This window comes from Trematomus bernacchii, unplaced genomic scaffold, assembly GCF_902827165.1.
Source record: "Trematomus bernacchii unplaced genomic scaffold, fTreBer1.1, whole genome shotgun sequence".
NCBI classification, from domain to species: Eukaryota; Metazoa; Chordata; class Actinopteri; order Perciformes; family Nototheniidae; genus Trematomus; species Trematomus bernacchii.
In genome coordinates this window covers 2937580-2959642 of record NW_022987720.1, presented here as the reverse complement: position 1 = coordinate 2959642, position 22063 = coordinate 2937580, and the positions used below count along the sequence as shown (strand labels likewise).

General features: G+C 41.4%; 1 protein-coding gene across 3 annotated transcripts in view; it reads left to right on the top strand.

The window, feature by feature from the left end:
- Positions 1-22063, top strand: part of LOC117492555 (disheveled-associated activator of morphogenesis 1-like) — a 45525-nt gene that overhangs the window by 5792 nt on the left and 17670 nt on the right. For 2 of the 3 annotated variants that reach the window (XM_034142861.1, XM_034142859.1), the window contains exons 2-3: positions 19289-19577; positions 21734-21823. In XM_034142861.1, coding sequence (XP_033998752.1) covers positions 19392-19577; positions 21734-21823 — 276 coding nt within the window. In that variant the 5' untranslated portion in view covers positions 19289-19391. Of the gene's footprint in view, positions 1-7734; positions 8082-19288; positions 19578-21733; positions 21824-22063 lie in introns of those variants that run through there. The other variant, XM_034142860.1, reaches the window with a different exon arrangement.

Below are 22063 nucleotides of genomic sequence, written 5' to 3'. Positions count from 1 at the left end.
GTTCTCCCAAAGCTGCAAAGATGAAGTCCTCTTACTGCTCCTAGCACGGTGATAAATGCCCTATACACTCTGAGAAACATAACATTTTAGGAAATAGTCATCCTTGGTTACGTGCCGTCTCATTTGGAGTGACATAATTGTCTCAGGCTGTTACAGTATGTCACATGACACAGCCTATATTTATGCTTGCTTGATTGTGTTCCTGACTGAAGTCTTTCAATCCGGTAATACTCTACAGCTTGTGTAGTTTCTTAATTAAAAGGCTTGCTTTGCTTTTCCTGCTCAAGGGTGGCGTTAACAAAGTTAGAAAGTGACTGTTCTCTCGCCAGAGCGATAGAATTGAGGCAAACCTCAGATTACCATGACAATGAGCATCAACATTAATTACTTTGTGTGCTCCCTTAGCCGCAACGTGGAAAGAGTGTGTGTGTGTGTGTGTGTGTGTAGCCGTGCTGCGGTTCAAACAAAGGGAGCATGTGGGTCCTGTACGTGTGTGGGGGAGTCCCATAACCCGAAATGTTGGTTTGGGAGGATGGGAGGGGGTTTATGGGCCAAGTGGGATTCAAGTTTCAATCCCTGCTCGCCTCCATCCCCTTTGTCTAGGTCACATTATCAATGCTAATTCCCATAGCAGAGATGCTGGAAATACGATTTATTTTCTAATGAGTTTGCAGTTTTGGAGGGTGTGACCCCTCTGTGCTGTGTGTTTGTTTCAGGAGAGCTTCCAGCTGGTTGAATGCCAGCATTTTTGTCTTTAAGAAAATGTGCGCATTCATCAGTTCAAGCTGCTACTTGTAGTTTTGGTAATAACAGCTCAATCACGGAAATCAAATGCATGTTCATATCAAACCAACATTTATGACGCTCAACAGCCTTGTTACGGAAGCATTCCTACCGTCAAATACCGAAGATTTCATGTAAGTGATATCTTATCAGGGCACAAAGAGGATGTATCTCAAAAGATGGTAACTGTGGCAGTATCCAGGTGCAGACTTTTCCATCTGACTTTGAGTTGTTAAACTACACTGTAGTGTTTTGGCGTCTACGCCAGACAAAGCTCAACCCTAACCTGATGACCTCACAACACACTGTTATCTAAATTCAAGCCTTGAGGGTACGTATTAACCCTTTTAGCAGTGACTCCTGGATTGGCAGAACATGCAGTTAATCATGTTTGATTATTTTCTGTGATTCGAACAGGTCACATGCAAATATGTTTAGCAGGTCTTCAAACAGATATCAGATTCAGCTGCCAGAGCACGGCATGCTTTATCCTGCTCCTGAAATGCAGCCCCACCCGACAGAAAGGGCACTCAAGTTCTAACAAGTCTAACAGCAAAGCCAGAAACCAAATATGTTTATGCTACATCTTTGTATCTTTCTTTCTACCTTGAATGAATGCAACTTGATCAAATCAAGAGTTCACAAAAGCATCAGGCCACTTTAAGAGTTGGCTAGAGTTGAATTTCTTTGACCTGATCATGTTTGCGGTTAACTCCCTTTGCAAATGAACTGCCTTGATTTGTCAATATCCTCTTTAGTAATGCAGGCTGGTTTAACAAATCCTCTTTCTCTTAAACTGAGATGTTATTGGTATTTTTTAACCATGGTAATACAATTTCCCGATAAGTGAGTTAGCGCCTCGGAGCCAGTAATGTCTGTCATGCACATTCTTATTGAATGTTTGATTGTTTCAAAAAGTATCTTTGTTTCTTTGTCGTTTTTATAGTGAGGCACATTGTGACTTTTTACAATTAACATTCACAAAGTAATAGCTAAAACTGCTGCCTTCATGCTTTCCTGATGCCGTATGCTATGTTTCTGTTTATCTAAAAGATAGCCACAGTAGCCACATACCTCCCTCCAGGAACAGAAAGTATCCTGGTTGCTTTAGGAAGAGTTTCGGGCTGCTGCTACGAGGAGCAGGTTCCCACAGTATAACATATCTGTGTGATAACATTACTGTAGAAATACCGTCAAAACAAGTATGCAGTCAGACGAAACCAGCTGCGTCAACAGCTAAAATGTTCCTCGGGAGTTATTGTGTTACAGACTTTTAGTGGCGACCATTGTCGGTGTCCGTTTTTCGTTCTTTTCTCTCCGTTATGTTTTATTTCCACCAGTGTTATGATTTAGAGGTGATCCATTAGAACAACTGGCTCATCTTTCAGAGCTGTAACCCGTACAGTAGAGTGCCATTTGAGGGGGTGTTTGAAGCAGAATGGCGGTGATATGAGCACCATAAGTGTTGTTTGTGTCCCATCAGTTTGCACAGTTGATAGCGGAGAGGCCGCAGGGCAGAGGCTGTCAGGTCGATCCTGTTAATCAGCAGGTGTCCTTGTTAACGTCCCCAAACATCCTCTTTCTGCTGCTTGTGTTTTGGTTTCATTTTTCACTGCTCTGCCACGCTTTTAGTTTCTGATTCCCCAGCAGATTTTCCTAGCTTTAATATTTAGTTATGACTCGTCTGGGGCTCAGGTTGTTTTTTCCTGTCGCTGAGATTACGACACACAGATAAGCAGCTTGTAGCTCAGCCATGCAACCATGCAAGATGGCCGCCTACTGTATGACAGCTTGGCTTGACTTTAGACTTTGCCTCTGTGTCTGTCAGTCATGCGTCCATTTGGACATAAGCCAGCCTCATATCAGTGTTGGCGGTCACATATAAGGCCGAGCCCTCAGACCTTTTCATATGGATTTAGTCTGAGGAGCTAATTCTCAGAGCAGCCATGTGTGACGTAAGCTAATGGCCATGTACGATGTTTTGACGCTGTCTTCACCCTCAGAGCAGACTGGACACTGATTGGATTAAGTTGGATTATTGTTACTCTATTTGTTTGTTTAACATGTTACCTCTACTGTAGTACTTATGCAGCCCCTCTTTCTTATCTGTGCTGAAACCACTAACCAGTGATTTCTCAGCGCATTGAGCTTGACCTACATCTGGACGGATCAACAAGTTAAGCCAGAGCCTTTTAACCCTCAAATTCTGTCAATCCGTTGCAAGCACGTTCACTGCAGCTTTCCCCTTCATAATATTTTAGTCTGCTTCACTCCTTCCAAAGAGGGAACTCTTACATCTTACACAAGTCATTTTTGTATGTGTCAATTATGCATTTTATACTAATATTAAACATTATACATTATATTAAATGTGCTGTAGCGGCTCCAGGAGGCGTGATCATTATTCAAGGGTTGTATCATTGGTTTTTTTAGACAACAAGGCAAGAAAACGACCCAAAAATAGGTTAATATGATGGGTAAGGCATATTAAGGAACGTTTTACTAGCTTTCTTCCAGTGCGTTCATTCAATTATCACCTCCATCCACTGAGGAAGACTGTGAAAAGCCGCCTGAATAAAGCTTATTTAAGGACAACACTGAACTTTCACTCAACTTATATACTAGACTTATCATGACATGTGAAGAGGAGCTTCTAAAAAAAGGAAAAAACACTCTTCGTGATGTTGGCATCGCCATTTTAATGCTTTTAATCGATTACAGGAAATAGAGGCTTACTCTTTCTGATTATGTGAGTCGAGGGAACATCACACTCCATGACGTACACATTGAGGAAACCCATCCCTCCCATTAGATCAATGTTATTATCTCTACCACAAATTAAAGTTGACCACATCTATCCTTAGAAAAACACTTCCTTCTTCTCTCCTTTTATCTCAAAGTGTTGTATCCTTACTTGGCCTTCCTTTTCGTGATTGCTGCTCCTTGGCTTGGCGTTGTAGAGATAAGTGGATACAGAAAGTTGGTGGCCCCTTCTGGGATGGACTTTTCTATTCCAGGGGGTAATTACAAGCTTTCCAGAGGGTGGGTAGAGACCAATAGGATCTTTTTCAATCCTGGCATTTCATTTGTGAAAGTTAGGGTCTCCTGCAAGGGAAGGGCTGCTTGGGTGGAATTTATGGATTACGCCCCACCCTGCAAGAAACATATGTACGGTGTGGCCCTGTTCCCCTCCACCACATGATACGAGCCGTAATATAGCGTTCCCCTTTCACACATTCCTTGGCAGCAGTCTGAGAAACAGTTTTTTCAAATTAAATCTGTCAGTCATGATTCTGCTGAAAATATACTTTTCATTAGCCCGCAGCAGAACTTTTGTTTTTCCACTATTTCTATCATCTCATGTGTTTGTGGCTTTTGACCTCATGTCTCACACTGTAAGCACAGAGTTTAACATTTCACCAAAATCCTTTTTATTTCCTGACACTCTGTCAACAGGCTTGTAATCACAGCTGAACGGTTCAGGGTCATCCACAATCTGCAGCCAATCAGATTGCCATGCTTCCTTGTTTCCCTGCTGATGCCTTGCAAAGTGTTTCAGAGCTCCAGCAGCTTTCACCATTAAACTTCATTCCTGTCTTGAACCATGGCAAGTTTGTGTCTGATATATCATGTTTTGTTTATGACATGACACACATTCATAAAAGTCCAAAGCAACAGAGAAATAGATCATTTCTGTTGATAAAACGGTAAGAAAAGACTAAAGTTGAGTATTTTGTGTGTTCAATAATAAACAGATTAGTGCACTAAAGATTAAAAAGTTCACACACAATTTTTTGCCTGAGTTTCTCTTTCAGTCTGAGAAGTTGTAATAGTTTGTCTCAGCAACACGCTCTCGTGATATATTGCAACACACATTGCTTCTCTTTCTGTTGGTTGCCAAATGTTGTCAGTCCTTGAAGATAATTTTCGTAATGATATTAGCTATGTAAATAAAAAATGGTGTTGTAAAAGAAAATATGAAAACATTAGGCTGTGGCCACCTAAGAGAAAGCAAATGTAAACCATATCATACCATTGGCGAATGCAGCATCTGTTGTTATAAAGCATTTAAATCTTACTTTAAACACAGAAAGGCCCGACAACGCCATTATACCTGGAGTCGCAGCATCCACAGTGCACCATACATTCCCTGCTGTATGTACCTGTGGCCTTTTGAGGTCACCAAAACATCAGTCCGGCTTTTATTGACATGGATGATCAATCCCAGCAGAACAGAAGCCCTGCATGGGAACAGGACCTGTCTGTTGTTCCAGCTGCAGGACGTTCTTTACAGAGGCAGCTACCCAGGACTGCACAGCTTCCACTCTTATCCACACATGACTACACCGGCGCGGATCGCCACTGATGTCTGCAACACCAGACCTGTGGAGATAAACTGTTTCACACAGACCCCGTTTCTGGGATCAAGCTACAGTCTCAGATACGGCAATTCAGAATCAAAGCAGAACGTTTTAAGAAGATTAGACAATTACAAGATTGTATTCTTTCAGCGAGCATGACATGTGACTTGGAAGTGGTCCAGAAATGTTATGGCTGCAGGCACTTTACACGCTGGCAGCAAGAGAGGCAGCTGTTTAAAACTTTGAAGTTTTAATTACCCAAAAAATCATGTTAAGTGACCTTAATGGTCCATAAAAATAATAATCCTTAATGGAAAGTGGTTGGTTTGTGCTTTTTGTGGTTAAGGGATGAAGCAAGGATGCATTTATAACACTGAGGGGTATTGAATGCTCACTCACAGCTGTTGAGGATAAGGTTTTGCTTGTAGGTTGGATTTGTGACTTTATTCTGGCAGAGCAGTGTTTCGAGTCTTGGCGAGCAGCGTAAATCCATTGTCTCTGTGTCAGTCTCCGTTACGGAACATTTGATACCCTACTGTGTGTTTTTGCCACTTCTCGTCACTATGTGCTGATTGTACAGCGTGGAGTTGCATAACAAAATATACAAAAAAGCACTATGATGTGTTGTTATTGTGATACCCTTCAGTAACACTTGACCCACTTCTGAAGAACAGGAAGTTGATGAGGTCTAGGTGACACTTATTTTGTCAACAACACCTGCACAGAGACCTGTCTGGCCTGAATCAAGTAGATGACTTCTGTTTTCTTATGAGAACATGTCTGATTTTCTCACCAAAGTCATTGGTTTGAGATGTTATAGCCTCAAGATACAAGAGTTGATTCATCCCCCTCTCATGTAGTGTCAACAATACCCTTGCATTTTAAACCTCTTAATGTAGGGATGAGCGGATACTGAGTTCTTGAGATATTGTGTATTTGGTACCAACAGCAACTCGGTTACAAAAAGCACACAAAATGACATAAAAACAAACCATTTGACGACTATCCAATTCAAAACCAATGAATATGTTTATTTAACAGGAAGTATGTGAGTCCTGTAACTAGCGTGACTCTTAAGTATATAAGCACTCGGGACACTTGCGGTTTTACAGTGATGTCACAGAGTGAGGCTTCTTCAACCTCATAAACAATCTTTGGTTGGATACAGACACCGGCTTGCAGAGAGCACACAAATCCTTCAGCAGTCAAGCCTAATGTTGGCCTGCCATCAACTCACTCACAAAATAAACGTTAATTAGCGACAGCATGTACCGCCGGCGACGTTTATCATTTTGGAGTTTCTCACAGTGAAACCTATAGTTTTGACAGTGGTTGATAATTGAGTTTTCTGTCGAGACAATAACTTGGGCCTTCTCTAAAGTCCTTTGAAGAATGACATGAAATGAAACTTACTGAAATCGGTCTTTCATTGTTGACGTTTGTGAAATCTTGCAGCAAAAGACCAAATTACTGTCACTTTGGGTATATTTATTTCAACTTAAATGCTTTTTTGATAACTATCCTCTATAGACAATCCCTTTTGCTACAGTCCCAAAAAATATCACTATGTTGCAACGATGTTTTATGGATGCTGAGTCAGTAATTAGCTGGGATGCAGGAAGGATGCTAGGGCTGTAAATCATGAAGGAGTGTCTTGAATTGTTTAGATAAAAATCCTCTGGATATTCTGTCAGCTGTCACGTCTTTGCCAGACTGTTTGGATGGGATATGTGCAGCTCAGGCTGAAGGTGTTTATGATAAACAGGACGTGTTTAAAGGAATACTTTATTTCCAACATGTTCATTTGAAAATCAATTACTCACTCTTTGTTACCTTGAAGTCATAATGAAATCTTTTAGTTTTCTTCGCATGCGTTCACAAGATTTCAAAATGGAGAAATATCTTCAGTCTGAAGTAAATGTGGGCCGCGTTAAACAACAGCAGCATCACAACTCACACAACTCTTGTGGTATAATCACAGTAAAGTCTTATTTATCAGATCACATGTTCCATACTTCAAAAACATGCATTTTCACTACATTCTACACTCCCAGATTAACAATTTTACTCTTGTGCTGACGTAACACCTATCCATGCAAATACATTTTACGGAGAAGTGTTTCTATTTGGAAAGGTGTGCAATTCATCAAATGTTTCGTATTTTGGATTCTTTATTTCCTCACCACTTGTAGGTAAAACAGGATGAGTATTTGACATACACTGACCATTTGAGGGTAGAAGTATTCCTTTAAAGTAGAAAATGGGCGTGTGCAAAACTCCTCTGTTTTCTCTCATTTTATGTTTTTGACATGTCTCCAGTTGCCTTGTCACGCTTTCACTTCCTCCCATCTATCTCCCTGCCACACCCACATGTACACCTTTTAGCTTTGTTTCCCTCCTGCAGCTCTCCAAACAAACCTTTTCCAAACAAACCCAAAGCAAGTTGTCCAAAGGCAGCGTAGGGGGGAGGGGGTGAGCTGGGCGGTGGCCACAGCTCGGCTGCATCCTATTAGGACTGGGAGTGTTGAAAAGGGGTGTGGCCTGCAGCCAGTAACATCTGTGCCTGTCCTCTCTGCCCCCGGCATTCTGCAGAGAAAGGCAGAGAGAGAGAGAGGTTAGGGAGGGAGTGGATATATACGCCAAGGAGAAGTTCTCGCCATGATCTCAAACATGATCTCATGCTGTACGGCGACTTCATTCCCTGCCTGCCCCCCCTGCCATCAGAGCAAAACTGCCTTCATCTGACTGGGAGTTTCCTCTCGGGCTGATTTTTGACAGCCTCTGGGAATCAAGGTGCTTATTAGCAACGACTTTGAACCTGCGTGGATTACATACCTTCGCGCAGGAAATGCTGTTGTGTTTTTCTGTCGACGGTGCAGAAATCTGGATGCTGCAGTGAGGATATAAAGGGAATGCAACAGAGGCGAGCTGGACAGGGTAAGACGAGCTCCATGTATCTGTGTCTATCCTACCCTGTAATCAAATGAGCAAAAGGAGAGCAAGGAGAAGCCGGCTGCTGATCGGAATGTGTGTGTGGACTGCATGTGACCGGCTGATAGTCTGAGGCTATCAGTGTGTGTGTGTGTGTGTGTGTGTGTGTGTGTGTGTGTGTGTGTGTGTGTGAGGGGCTGCGGGTGTGCTTTATCACTCCCCAGCCAGGATACAGGCTGGATTCCTCTCCCCGAGACGTAGGTGATTGTGTCACGTCTGTCTTATTAGGAGGTGTCGGTGCGGAAAAACGATGTTGCCTTAGTAACCGGCTGGGGGGGAGGGGAGGGGAGGATGACAGGGTGCTCCCATCAGGCCCTGGGGCTGATTTGGTGGTGAGAGAGTTGTCCTGTGTATGCGGGGAATGCCCCGTAATGACAAGGCTGGTGTGGAGGTAGGGTGAGGCGGCGGTGGAAATATGTGTTGGTGCACAGAGGCTACAGGCTGCTACCTCCTACCAGCAAATGCAGCCCGTTATCAGGGTTAAGTGAGTGTGAGTGTGTGTGTGTGTGTGTGTGAGAGAGAGGATGGCATACTTTTTTCCATCATGAGGGGCGGAGAACAGATAATCAGGTCAATGAAAAGGAAAGTCACCTTGAGAGGGGTCTGCTCGCTCACCTCGCCTCGTTTCCTGCCCATCCTTCTCAGGTTCCACTTCCTCAGCCCCCCCCCCCCCCCCCCTGGAGAGTGCTCTATATCGCTAGTAAATACTACACACACCGATGGATTACAAAGTCTAGTCTTTGGAGCTCTGCAGGATTTCACAGTGCCGCCGAGTGACTGCAGGCTACATTTTACCCTGTAATCCTAAATGGTTTTTTGTTATTTGTTTTGTGTCCGCTGAATTAGAGACAATCCTATTTTCTCCCCTATAAACATCCAGAGCAGATTAAAAAGGGAAGGGTAACGTGCGCTTGAAAAGAGGCTTTACTTTGAATCACCAACCCAGTCTGCACCGGTCAACCCGCCGCTTCGGTTACCATAGCAACTGAGGAAGAGGTAGGGATTTTTGTTTTAAAAGGACAGACAGCCAGGGTATCTGAGGAGAGATTACAGCGCCCTCCCCGCCCCCTTATTGATGATCTGAGAGGTTATCAGTTTAACTGCTCAGAAATAGATTTGTGACTATTATGGGAGCGTGCCCAGCTGTGGGGCTCATAATGTTTACTGTTCCTATTCACACACACTCAGAGGGAGATCATGGTGACGGCTGTTGGTGCTTAATGATGCTTTAAAAGTCAACAGCTTATGTCTGACATCTTCTTCTTTCTATTATGTTCTGATATACAGCAGTTTCTCCCCTGTTTGCCCAGTATTGACTGCATATGAACAGTGAGTGATGCTGATCTTCTAATAGTCACATCTTTAATGTTGATACTATCACAGTCCTAATTCGATGACAGTACTCTTCCCTTCCTGCTGATAGCCAAGGATTTATTGATTCTCTGCTTCAGTAGTCTCCAACTTTTTCCTGTCAGATGTTACACACACAGCCATATCAGATGAGCTTAAGTTGACCTCACTTGTCAGGTTACAAATCTGTTCATTTGTACTGATTTTTAGACCTATGTTATTTATTTTGAATACAATTAACTCTATGAATGTTTGGGATAATTTGTCCATGTTGTATTCTGTTCGAATTCAGATTGTAGAGGCAGAAGATTCATTACTTTTCTATATTATGACTTTTACTGCTATTACTAATACTTTTAGTTACTCATGTCTACCATTTATCCATTAGTTCTACTGTATTTCGACTGTGTATCCATGACTTGTTAGCTGTGTTAAACACTGCCCTTTTTTGTTCAGATATTTCCCATGAATTATGAGGTGCATGATATGGGCTATTTTTAAACCAAACTGATCTTTTCAGTGTTTTGGATCAAAGCCAACAAACCGAACCCAGATGACTAAACTCTGGCGAAGATGTTGTCGCCTGTTTGAGTCGTTTCCTTCGTTGCCCCGAGTCTAACCTCCCTCCTCTTGAAGGGTTGACCCGAGGAAGAATGCTAACACGTTAAGAGTGGGGGGTTGGACAGTCTGTCTGCAGAACGAGTTTGACAACCTTGCCTGTGGAAAGAGCAGCAGCCTTTAACCTGCTTTTTAATCTCTGTCCTCCCTACATTTCAGCCACACACTCCCAAATCCTACACGTCAGTTTTTAGTTTTGTGCTATTATTCATGCGTGTAAGAATTAAAGGAGGATACCACTAAATTACTTTTGAAGTTGTGGAGCAGTTCAGTGGCTTTTTGATAACATTCACTCAGAAGTAGTTTTTTTTTCATCTAATCTGTCACCATAGGCAATAACATGATCATGAATTCTCCTTAGAATTTAATTTGGTAGACTTCAAAGAAATAATTCTACAGATAAGATGAATGGTTTTGGTGCAAAACTTGCTACTGTAACACACAAGCTAAAACAAACATAGGTTACCACACACTAGATTAACCAGGGATTGAATTTCTCCCAGGCAACAAAACAACTTAAGTGACAAACATGTGTTCATTCGCATTAGGTTTGCACAACCCTTTGTTCATGAAATAATGTTGTGGCATCAGCACGCGAAATAAACAGAGATTTAGTCGGCTTCCACTAACCACATCCTTTATCTCTTGTTCCTGTTAGCTGATCATTATTGACCAGATGATGAACCTCTATTGATGAAAACAGGCACGGCTGAGATACAGAGGCCTGAGCTAATATGAGTCATCACAGACTGATAATGTATCTGGCTGAAATGTGTGAAGACCACGAGTCGGTTTAATGAGGAAGGATGTGGAAAACAATTAGATTATGTCAATGTGACGTGGATAATAGAGTTCCCTGTTTTCAGTTACAACAGATACTGCAGTGTTTGTGTGTCGGTAAAAGAGAACAGGATGGTATATGTAGCTTTATTCTGTAGCATTAAATATTACAGTTGTGATACTGGCCCAACCATTTTATAAATGTTTCAAAGACAATATCTGCAACTTTTTGAGAAGCTGGGCCCAGAGTCTGAACTATGAATTCCCTTTTGAAATAGTTGATCCTGCACTGAAATGCTGTAAAGTAACTTCAAACTTGTTCCATTTGAGAATTTTAGGTTATTATTTGTTGTTTAGTTTCACAGTCAACAAAAAATAATAATTATGCGGTCGTGAAAAAGTGCCCTTTTGCGAAAAACATATAATTAGAAGACATTGTTATGGTGTCATCTTAAAACTGGAATAACTACCACGCATAAAGACTCACATTACATTCCTGCATATAAATGTTTTGCACAACAGTCACAGCGCAGTCACTAACAATCCACTGATACCGATACCGATACTGCTTATCGATACCGGTATTTTTCGATACTCTTATCAATACTTATCAAAATTATAGACATGATTACAAGATGTGAAGATTAAACAGTCATTTTATTGTAATTTATTTGTATTTATTATTTAATGTAACTTTTTCAATGTCATACCAAGCAGGTATGAGTGTGTTTGACAGTGTGTCTCTGGAAGGGGGGCGGTAATTAGGGGCAGTTCATAAATCCATGTAAACATGACCATTATTCAGTTAAAACGAGACGCTGCGTGCGCACCTCCTAAACCGGATGCTCTAGTCTACCGGCTAACCATTATAATCCGTTTATTGCGTTTATTATTTATAATTGTAATGATGGATTATCTGTAATAATTTTAAAGTTACACAGAGACATTGGATTAACCGCTTTTATGCCCTTGAACACAACTTTTGATCACAAAACAGCAAAGGTAAGACATAATTATCATCATGGCTACGTAAAGTGAAGTTGTTTTCTTGCTCTTTCCTGGCTGCTAGTTCAGTGAGTTTTGGTCGTACAGTGATGAGACTTATACCAATGGAATCTGTGGAATCTCAGCTTTCATGTATTATGTCGTTTGTGCAGATAAAATGACGTAGAAAATATCGCTTTTGCCAGTTATGTGCTAAAGTAGCCGTTAGCCCCGTTTTGCTAAGTGTTGATTTAGACTCTTGGTGTTGGACTTCTGTTCTGTGTAGCTAAAATGGTTAATATCGTCTGTTAGCTGAGTTTCTTGCATCATTAATAGGTTGTTAAATGTTAAGAAGCCTTGAGACGCTGTTTCTTGCATGATGTTGCGTCTGCCCCTATGGTCTGCCCCCGGGAGTCTCACAATAATAAGAGCGCTGTTAGGAGAGATGACGAGTGGCATTCACAGTGGCCAATCAGGGTGGTACTCAAACCGGATACGTCACACGGGATGAGGGTTCCCAACCAACCAGAATTGTTTAAACTAAGGAAGTAGCGTAATTCATATACCGATGGCAGCACCGTTTGTCCAGCGGTTTAACGGTATACCGATACCGTCTAATCCAATCGGCTACCGGTACTGACTTAGTACCGGTTCTCGATACCCATCCCTTACTGTGACTACTTCAAAGTCCTACAAGATGTGAACTGTTTGAACCCCAGACATGAGACATTAAGTGTAAAATGTATCAGCTGGTGGAAGAAATGCTTCCTTTGTGTGTCTCTGCGCTCTCCCTGTATGTTAAACCTGTAATCTGAGAGCCACTTCAGCCCTTCTCCCTCAGCCATGTGACATTAATGCTCCGAAGGCGAAGCGTTTGTCATATCTCAACACTAAATCCTGTCACGTAAATGCACATAGGCACAAAGAAAATCTCTCCTACTGTAACTCTGTTGCTTTCGTGCTGTGGGCGGTGTTGACTGTGGTCTAACTGGTTGATTCTAATCTCCTCTTTACCTTCCAGTCAGCATTTGTATCATATCGCAGTTATCTTCTGATGTGTGGCCAAGTCTGTGTGTGTTTACTCATTGTGTAATTGGGGCGTCATTTAAATAATTGGCAGAATAAGTGTTATGTATGCTATCCAGCTGTGGAAGACAATAGGGCACCACTGTGCCTTTTGTACCGTAGCTAAACCTGAAACAATTGTATAATGTGACCTGTTCAACGTGATAATTATGAATAACATATGGCGGTGTACTTTCAGTTAGCAGTTATTAATGTGGGCTTTGAGGAAAAACATGAGGGAGCGATGAGTTTTCTCTATTGTGAAAAAGCTTAGCCTTTTATGCCCTGCAGCTGCATTTAGAGATTGCTTTATTCCTTTTGACTGTTGTTGCCATCGAGCATTTTGTGGTTGAACCAACAGAGTTTTGAGTTTCACAGGTTAAGCAACCGCTCCGTGTCCAAACATTGGGTTGCTGATTGATTTTCAGCCGGGCAGCTCCCAGCTGAAAGGACCTCCACTATCCCTCCCTGTGTGACTCCCGGGCCTTTTGTTTGCAGCTGTCCAAATTGATCCAAAATAAATTACCAAGTGCAGTGCACACCAGTCACGGGGGTTTCCAAATGTTCATAAACCTCTTATGTGAAGCACACTGCAATTCCTAAACAATGTTCTAATATAAAGACACTTTTGTTTTGTCAGTGAGAGAAAAACGAATATAGAGGTTTCATATGACTGCACTAATGTGGAGCTGAAGGGAAAATCCTTCTGTGAGATGATCATCAAATTGCAAGTCTGATCCACCCCAAATCCTAAATCAGAAAAGAAGATTAAACTCCTGTGCTCCAAATGCCTTTCTGGTCCGCCTATATCACAGCTGCTGCTATAAACATTTTCATTTGCTTGGTTACAGCTGAAACCATAACAGCACGTGAGTTATGAAGGTTTAAAAGCATGAATGAATGGGTGCTATCTTAGGTTGAAGGAACAACATGATGTAAGTTTGATAATTAATGTTATATGTCACTTGATTGGTTCATTTTTCCATGACCAATTTCATTTTCTTTCGCCGGCTGCTTTTAAAGGTCAGGGTCAGACAGAACTAAGTCCCTGGAGCAGGGAGGGAGTCGAGGACATTTAAAAAAAGGAGATACTTCTAATTAGCGCTGGAGCCAAAGAGACTCTGTATCCCTTCTCAAAACAAATCAAGGTGACGCAACCCTTCTGCCTCAGATTTATTAAAATGACTGCTCTAATAACCACTTTCTCATTCAACGTTTCCTCTGTTATCTTTCGCCGTAGATCTTCTTTGCTCAATTAGTAACATAGGACATTTGTTCTGCTGGATCTTGTCCCAACATTAGTGCTGATGATGAATCAATCATTTTAGATGTAGCTATCAGAACATTTAGAGTAATCCTCAGTGCCAGAGAGTGATGATAGATGCCAGCTGGTGCTGAAGAAGGTATTTCACACATCTGCTTTCAATACACTACTGTCCACTGTGTTCTCTCTCAGAGGATGGATTCCAATGGAGGTACCTTTTGGCTTATTAGCATCTGCTTTATTTGTTAGGATAAATATTATACACAAAGCCACCTATTCACAACAGCAGCTAGTAATTCTTTCGGTATAGGAACAGATCTTAATGTTTGGCAGTATTTAGTGCTTTGATTTGCGGTAATTGACTGTTTTAAGGCACCTATACTACAAACTTGACTAAGTAGGGCCACCTTGATGGTAAAGTTTGGGGAATTTAAGATAATATAAGGGAGTAAATAAAATGTTGTTCTCCAAATGACATCTTCAAATGTCCTGTTCGTTCAACAACTCAAAAACAATCAGTTTACTGTCATAGTTGAGTGAAAAAAGCAGAAAGTAATGACAAGATATTTTGTGTTTTTCTTTTTCAAGTAATCAAACCCACATCATTTTTACTAGATCATTCATCATCAATGTCAATGCCATTCATTGCATTGTATATTCAAAGCAAATAAGATGAGTAAAATGTACAGAACAACATTTGAGAAAGGAAGAAGAATGAAGACAGCTGAAGGAAAAGTGACGGATCATGTTTGACTTCTTGCTCTCTGTTTTTCATTCTTCTTCGCACATGTTAAGTAACGTGAGCGCCCCTCTTGTTTAGCTTAAGATGCTCCTCTCTGCTTCTGCCTTTTCTCCAGCGGACATGACACTTGCAGGTTTTAGCGGAGAGATCTTGGGCAGGCACCACACTCGGTCTAAGACTCACTTTACAAACACTGGGATTCTTTTTACAGTCTGGACTCACGCCAGGTCACCCGCTAAACCACATGGTCAGGAAAACAACAAGGCTATCCAAGGATAGAAATCTCGTACGGACAAAGACAGAAGTGTTTGTAGATATATGGTTGGGCGGGTTTAATTATTGGATGTGTATGAATGAAGGAGAAGGAATAGAATCTGCCTCGTGTTGTAAGCAGCAGCCCACAAAAGTCACAATGTTTCTCCAGTCCGAGCGTGGATTTATGTCAGTATAAACACCATTTGTCTTGATTATATGGAAAGCCGTTACATGGCATTATTATCAACATGCGGACTGTTAACATGCCTACAACAAGGATCATTCCTGGAAATAACCATTTATTCAGATTTTAACTTTTACTTGCCTGGACAGCTGAGGGTCAGTTTGACTGGGTGAGTCTTACATGCTTTTCTTTGTGATTCAAAGTCATTTGTGTTTCTTCTCAGTTGTGACAGGGGAAGGGGTTGTTTGTACGGGTGTTGTTCAGGGTCACAACGCTCACCTGGCTATGAAAGGAATGCCTTCTTGTTCTAACAGGTCTCTGTTGTGTTGGGACCTTGACCGTCTGACAGACAACCTCCGGGGGCGATATGTTGGAGCACTCGGGTCTCACAGGTTAACAATTACACCACAAACGCCAAGTCTTAACAGTGTCACAGTCTGTGTGTTCTAACCTTAAACCCACTCTTTGTGTCTCTTCATGGCCGAGTCGTGGTGCACCCGCAGGTCGCTGTAGTTGGCCGCTGTCCCACTCTGGCTCACGAGTTTATACAAAGTTTACAGCTCCCTTTAGCTAATGGAAAGATGGGCAGTTTTGTGGACTAATATGGTCAAAGGAGGGCTTTGAATTACTTCATCCTTTCATGCTAGAATAGATGGTGAGTGTGAAGCCAAGCAGCTGCTGCAGAGGCCTCTGGTAGTCTATTTGGAAAAGTCAAGGATGTGTCAAAATAAATACACTAGTCGGTGTGTAAGGAAGGGTGGGCTGCTGTGTACTTTATCCCATGTGTGGCCCTAAGGCACCTTGTCTGTGTATTTTGCTAAAAGCTCTTTATATATGAATATCTATTTGTTGTATTTATTTAGAGAAGACTGACTATTCTGGTTATGGAATAAAGTTGGCTATTGTTTGTTTTGCTTGACAGTTTGCCCAATTGTTACTAGTTTGTTGGACACCAAGAGACACAAGAGGTTATATTGACTAATGTCTCGTGTGTCTGACAATCTGACCATTGCAACAAACTATCATTAACACATTTACCTTGGAACAAGATGTTAGGTGATTATATTCATTTTCGCGATTTACTTATTTTGTTTTTGTTGGCATCAGCATATTAAAGAGCATTTAAAACAAAGGTTATGACAACTTAGAGGTTATATATATAAAAAGCCAGACAGATTCAAGATCTTCTGTTGGTTGGAAAAAGTCTCCAACAGTCTTAGTTGCTTTTCCACATTTGAAAAGTACAGCTGCTGGATGGCAGATGGACCAAAAAATGGACTAAAATGGGAAAATTATGGCATCAGGCTTTATTTAGGTAGACCACAAAATGGATTTTTAGTGTCTCTACTTAGACAAAGTTGCCACAGGAAATGTCCTCACTTTCCCTTTTTCCACTTTAGCTGTCCACTAACCATAGTGACACGCAATCTTCGAAAACAGTCACGTATGGTTGGTGAAACATGACCAGGTTACATTTTGACTGCATCACACAGTAAATTATATATTTAGATGTATTTAAAACGTCCTGGTTAAGGATCTTTCATACAATTCTCTCTGGGCGCAACGTCTGACTTTTAGAAAAACACTGGGAAAGGTCAAGAAAACTTGGTTATGTTCAGCGGGATGTGGGTCAACAAGAAAAGATGTCCAGAAATTCCTGCAAGTCAGCGCAGCGTCTCCTTGGTTATGATACATGGCATCAAATTGCTCAGCACATCAGGAGGGAAACTGTCGAGCAGCTTTGGTGACATGTGGCCGGCGTGTCCTTGTGGATAACTGAGCAACAGGTCTTTATTTGCCATGCAGCCGAGAGGTCTTTTGCTCTTTACTCCATTACTCCTGCTTGGCGTGGAGCCAGCAGGTTTGAGAGCACGCACTGCAGCTGTCTCCGCTCTTACTATGTTTGTGTGAATTAGTAGTTACAAATCAAACGTGTTTATGTTTTCACTGGTCGGAATCTCGGTCTGTCTTTCCTCAAACTGTAGTTTTTTAGCTTTAGCAACAAGGTAACATCTCTTTGAATGTTTGAATAGCTGTAACCAAGATGCTTTATCTGACCCTGGCTCAGAATAGAGAAGACTTAAGGGTTGTTACATTAAACAAGACTAACAATCTACAGCCATACTTTCTGCTCTGTGAGGATGTACACGCTGTTAGCTAAAGCTAGCATATGCTAACGTGAAGATGTTTAGCTTGTTGAATGTTTACAATGTCCACCATCTTAGTTTGATGTTAACACACTAACAGTTAGCTTATTAGCACTAAACACAACCTTAAAGGGATTTCATAATTTTGGCTATAAACCAAAGTATTACAGAAATGGAAATTCCTATCTGATGGTTGCTATAAATGAGTAAAACATTGATCAATCATCATGATTCATCCTCACAAGAACATGAATGTCTGCACAGAATGTAATCCATGTGGTTCTTAAGATAACATTGCTATGCCTAGATTTCTGCTGCTAGCTTGACTTAAACCAGCCCTCAAATATTCTTTAGAAGTTTTTTCCCCACATTAGTTCTTCCCTTGGCTCAATGTGATGCGCTCAACCCTCCTCATCAATGCTGTTCATTTATGACAGCTGACCTCTGTGTATTTGTATCTGTGATATAGAGGCAGGATAGATGGTAGCAACAGAATTGCACACATCTCTGACAATACTGGTGGAAATACTGCAGCTGGAGAGCTGTGTGTAATCATGTCTGCAGTCGGAGAGCCAGGGAGGGAAAGTCTGCCGCTGATGGTTATCGGGATGATGGAGGCAGTGTATGTTAGAGTTTGACATGAACTCCACATGCTGTAAATCTCACCTGTCATGGGAACAACATGCAGTCTGACTTACACTTATGAGGGTTTAACAAAGAAGGCCTGTTTCTGCTCTTTACCCATGATGACCAAGCCAGTCCTCCAAACCACAAAAGGCCCCTCACACCTCTCACCCCGGTCATTGTAAACACCCCCCTCTAATCACTCCTCTTTAGAGGAAAGCCGATGCTGAATAGGAAGGAAGGGCAGACGAAAAGTTCTGAATACACTAATCCTGGCAAATTATGGTCTCCATTTCAAACATCACACTCTCACGGGACCCATTGTATCAACAATATCATGAAAACTTTTGGTGTTTGGCCTAACTGATACAGTGCCTTACATCATTAACCATAACCCGGGGCAGTAGGTTGAGTCATAACAGTGGGAAATTGTTGCCTTCATAGATTTTATGTCCTCTAGCTGCTAATACGTAACAGTTCTTCAACATGTCCGAGCCGGTTTGTCCTGGTTGTTGCTGTAGGGATTTTCATATAATGTGAAAGACGGAAGTATTCATCTCTTTGTATTCAGTGACATTTGTTGGGCATGTCTTAGTATTTGGGTACCATGTTCAGTGTTTCCCCTAGGATGGAGTCATAGCAGCAGTGCTAAGGCACGTGGGCCCAGCATAATGTGAGCGCGGAGCGCGTGGAATTTTTTAGTGTGTGCACGTGCGAAGTGCGCCCCGCCAATTTGTTTCAATGTGTCTGCCAGCACAAGAAAGGCTCTTGAGGCCTAGTACCAGGGCCGGTTCTAGCCAATTTGCTGCCCTAGGCGAGATTTTAGGTGAGATTTTATATATAAAGAATAAATGAAAAATCTCTACAAAAGACAAATACACTACAAAAACAGAAACGTATTGACATAGGTAATATACGTCAAAATGGCTTCAAATGTATTCAGTATTGTATAGCTGAATACATTTGCGCCGCCGCTATTTGTATATAGGGGAAAACACTGATGTTATGTTCTATCTCTAGGAAAATGTGCTTAAGGCCAGTATAAAAAGCAGAAACCTCTTTGAGAAGACTTAACTCAAATGTTTAAGTAAGATTTGGTTGTGTTGAAAAACTCACCATGTCCCCTCTCCTTGTCCACAGTACTCTCTGACGGAGGCCAAACTCTGAGGTGGAGGAGGTTGTAAAGAGGCCCTGAAGGAGCCTCCCCCCTCCCTACCTGACCAGACGGACGCATCGGACAGCCATGGCTCCTCGGAAACGTGGCGGCGGCAGCCGCGGTGGCCTCTCCTTCATCTTCTGCTGTTTTAACAGCAGCGATCACCCGGAGATCACCTACAGGCTGAGGGAGGACTTCGCCCTGCAGGCCATGGAGCCCTCACTGCCAATGCCCGGATACGACGAGCTGGACGGCATGTTCTCCGAGTTGGTGGTAAGACTTTTTTTTCTATTCTTTTATATATCACTTTGCTGCTGTGAATACTCACACGATCACCAAATGTTTATTAATCTGCAGCTGAAAATAGAACCCATCAAATATTTGTGTAATGTTTACAAAAAACTAAAGTGCCCTAGAAATATTTACAGTTAGTTTAACAAGGTTTATATTTCGATTTAATTGGAGACAAGCAATCAAACACGTGAACTAAATATTTGTGTTTAAACATTCATGTTAAACATCTTGCATGATACTTCAAAAACGTATGAAGATGTCTTCTAAATATAATCTTACCACATTGTTTACTTGCTCATTTAAGACATTCCCAAACTGACTTCCTCCCAGTTTACACTATCTTGTGAGCACCGGGGCCGAGCAACTATTCTTTCTTTTGTCTTATTGTCACTTCTAATTTGTCGTGCTCTCCTCTCGCTCCTGCCCCATTTTCCCCCCTTCCGTGGTTGCCACAGTAATCTAAGCATGACATTTTTGCACATCAATGGACCTCATTCAGGAACTTTTAGTGTCTCGACCTCCTCCATCTACTAATTGCTTGTTTTGTCTCCCACCCTTTATGAAGACATAATTGAGTGAGTTGAGTGTGACTACAAGGAGGCTTTCAGTTGCTCAGTTTACCCAAAAACAGCCACATGCTTTCTCTTCGTACCAGTATGAGCCACCATGTGCGTGTATAATCAGGATTGGCTTGCTGGAAAAAGACTTTGTGGAATAAGTTGGGGCCACGATCAATTAACCTTGACCTTTGAACTTGAGATTCATTGAGGAAAGTTTTCCAGGAAAACCTGCCTGTCCAGGTGAAGCTGCATTTCCCTTCCTTCATTATAAACAACAAATCTGTTGCAGCAATACAATAAGCAATACAAACATGAATTAGTTTCCATTTCCCTGTCAGAGATCAATAGGAGTCTACACAACCATTTTAGGACATTTGATCATTGCACATATTGATTCCCAGGGCTTAATGGCTTGAGCAAAGAACATCTAGAAGAGTAGTCGGGCTGAAACATTTTGCCACATTAACTGAATCCCCATTGAGAATAAACCTGTGTTCACACACTTCCTATTGTATTGTCCCTGATGTATTTCCTTAAAACCCTTCTTGTGATTTTCCACATGAAGCTCATTAAACCATAATTGCTTTAGGATTCGGCTAATGTGGATTAACACATGAAACGCCACCGGAGTTAAACTTTCAGCACAAATCTATAATGACCGTGTCCTCATGCTGGGATGTAGAATGCTTCAAATGCTGATATCCAACCACCATTTTAAGGTTCTGTTTTATTCTTGAATTATACCTTGTTAATATGTTTTCTCTGGTATTTATCCTTCCCAGCAGCACCCTTTGTGTGCCTCCGTGAATCGTCGGTTATGCAATGTGACGCATGTTGTCTCCAGATGTTTGTTACCACATGTTGAGCAGACAGGCCACGCCTTATCTCTTTTCCCATTAATCACACGTTTAAAGCCTGCAAGACATCTGATTTGACTTTGTCATATTGAAGATGACTATGAGAACACCCGGTGATATAGACCTGATCATAAAGAGATTTAGCTCAAACTTATTTCAACCGTACGGAGAAACTCTTCCGGGCACATGTTTTTGTATTTGGGGAAAAACAGAATTGATTTATGTGGATATTTTGTTACAGCATGATGATTTGATAGCTTGTCTGTACTCTGTGAGCTGTGGATGATTTTCATTTTGTATACATTGAATATTATCTTATCCACACAAGCATGAAGAGATGTAAAAAGAATTAGACCTCAACTATTCAATTAATCGGCAACCATTTTCACAATTGATTGATAGGTTTTTATAATTCTTAATAATCTCCAAATAAATAGGAGACAATATATCCTGGTGTATTAATCTTTTTATGGCTTTGAGACGTAGACAAAACAAGACATTGGAGAACATTTCTGACTTTTTATACACCAAACGACTCATCAATATATCCAGAAAATAATCGACAAGTAAATCAACAATAAAATAAATCTGTAGTTGCAGCCCTACATTTATCAACAAATGATTTTGAAGACATAATATGTGAATTGTTTCCTTTTCCTCTGAACCCTTCTCACCCACATTTCTTAACATTAGTTTTCTTTTTTCCTCCATTTTATAGGACGAGCTCGACCTTTCAGAGAAACACAGGGAAGCCATGTTCGCTCTGCCTGCAGAGAAGAAATGGCAAATCTACTGCAGCAAAAAGAAGGTAAGAGACCCACTGCATTATGCCAAACTCCACAACAGCCTCCACAAGCTCGCTGCAGAGCAGCTGAATAATATCCGCTGATATCCTGCCAAGTTTGTGTAATCGCCTCCCTCATTGATTTGTTGATACCTGATGCTGTGAGTTTTCTAAAAACACAGACCACAAAACCATGTACCTCTGTATTGCTCTTCTCACAACAGGCAGGAAAGTGTTTGGAATCTGGTTTTGTGTAATTTCCAT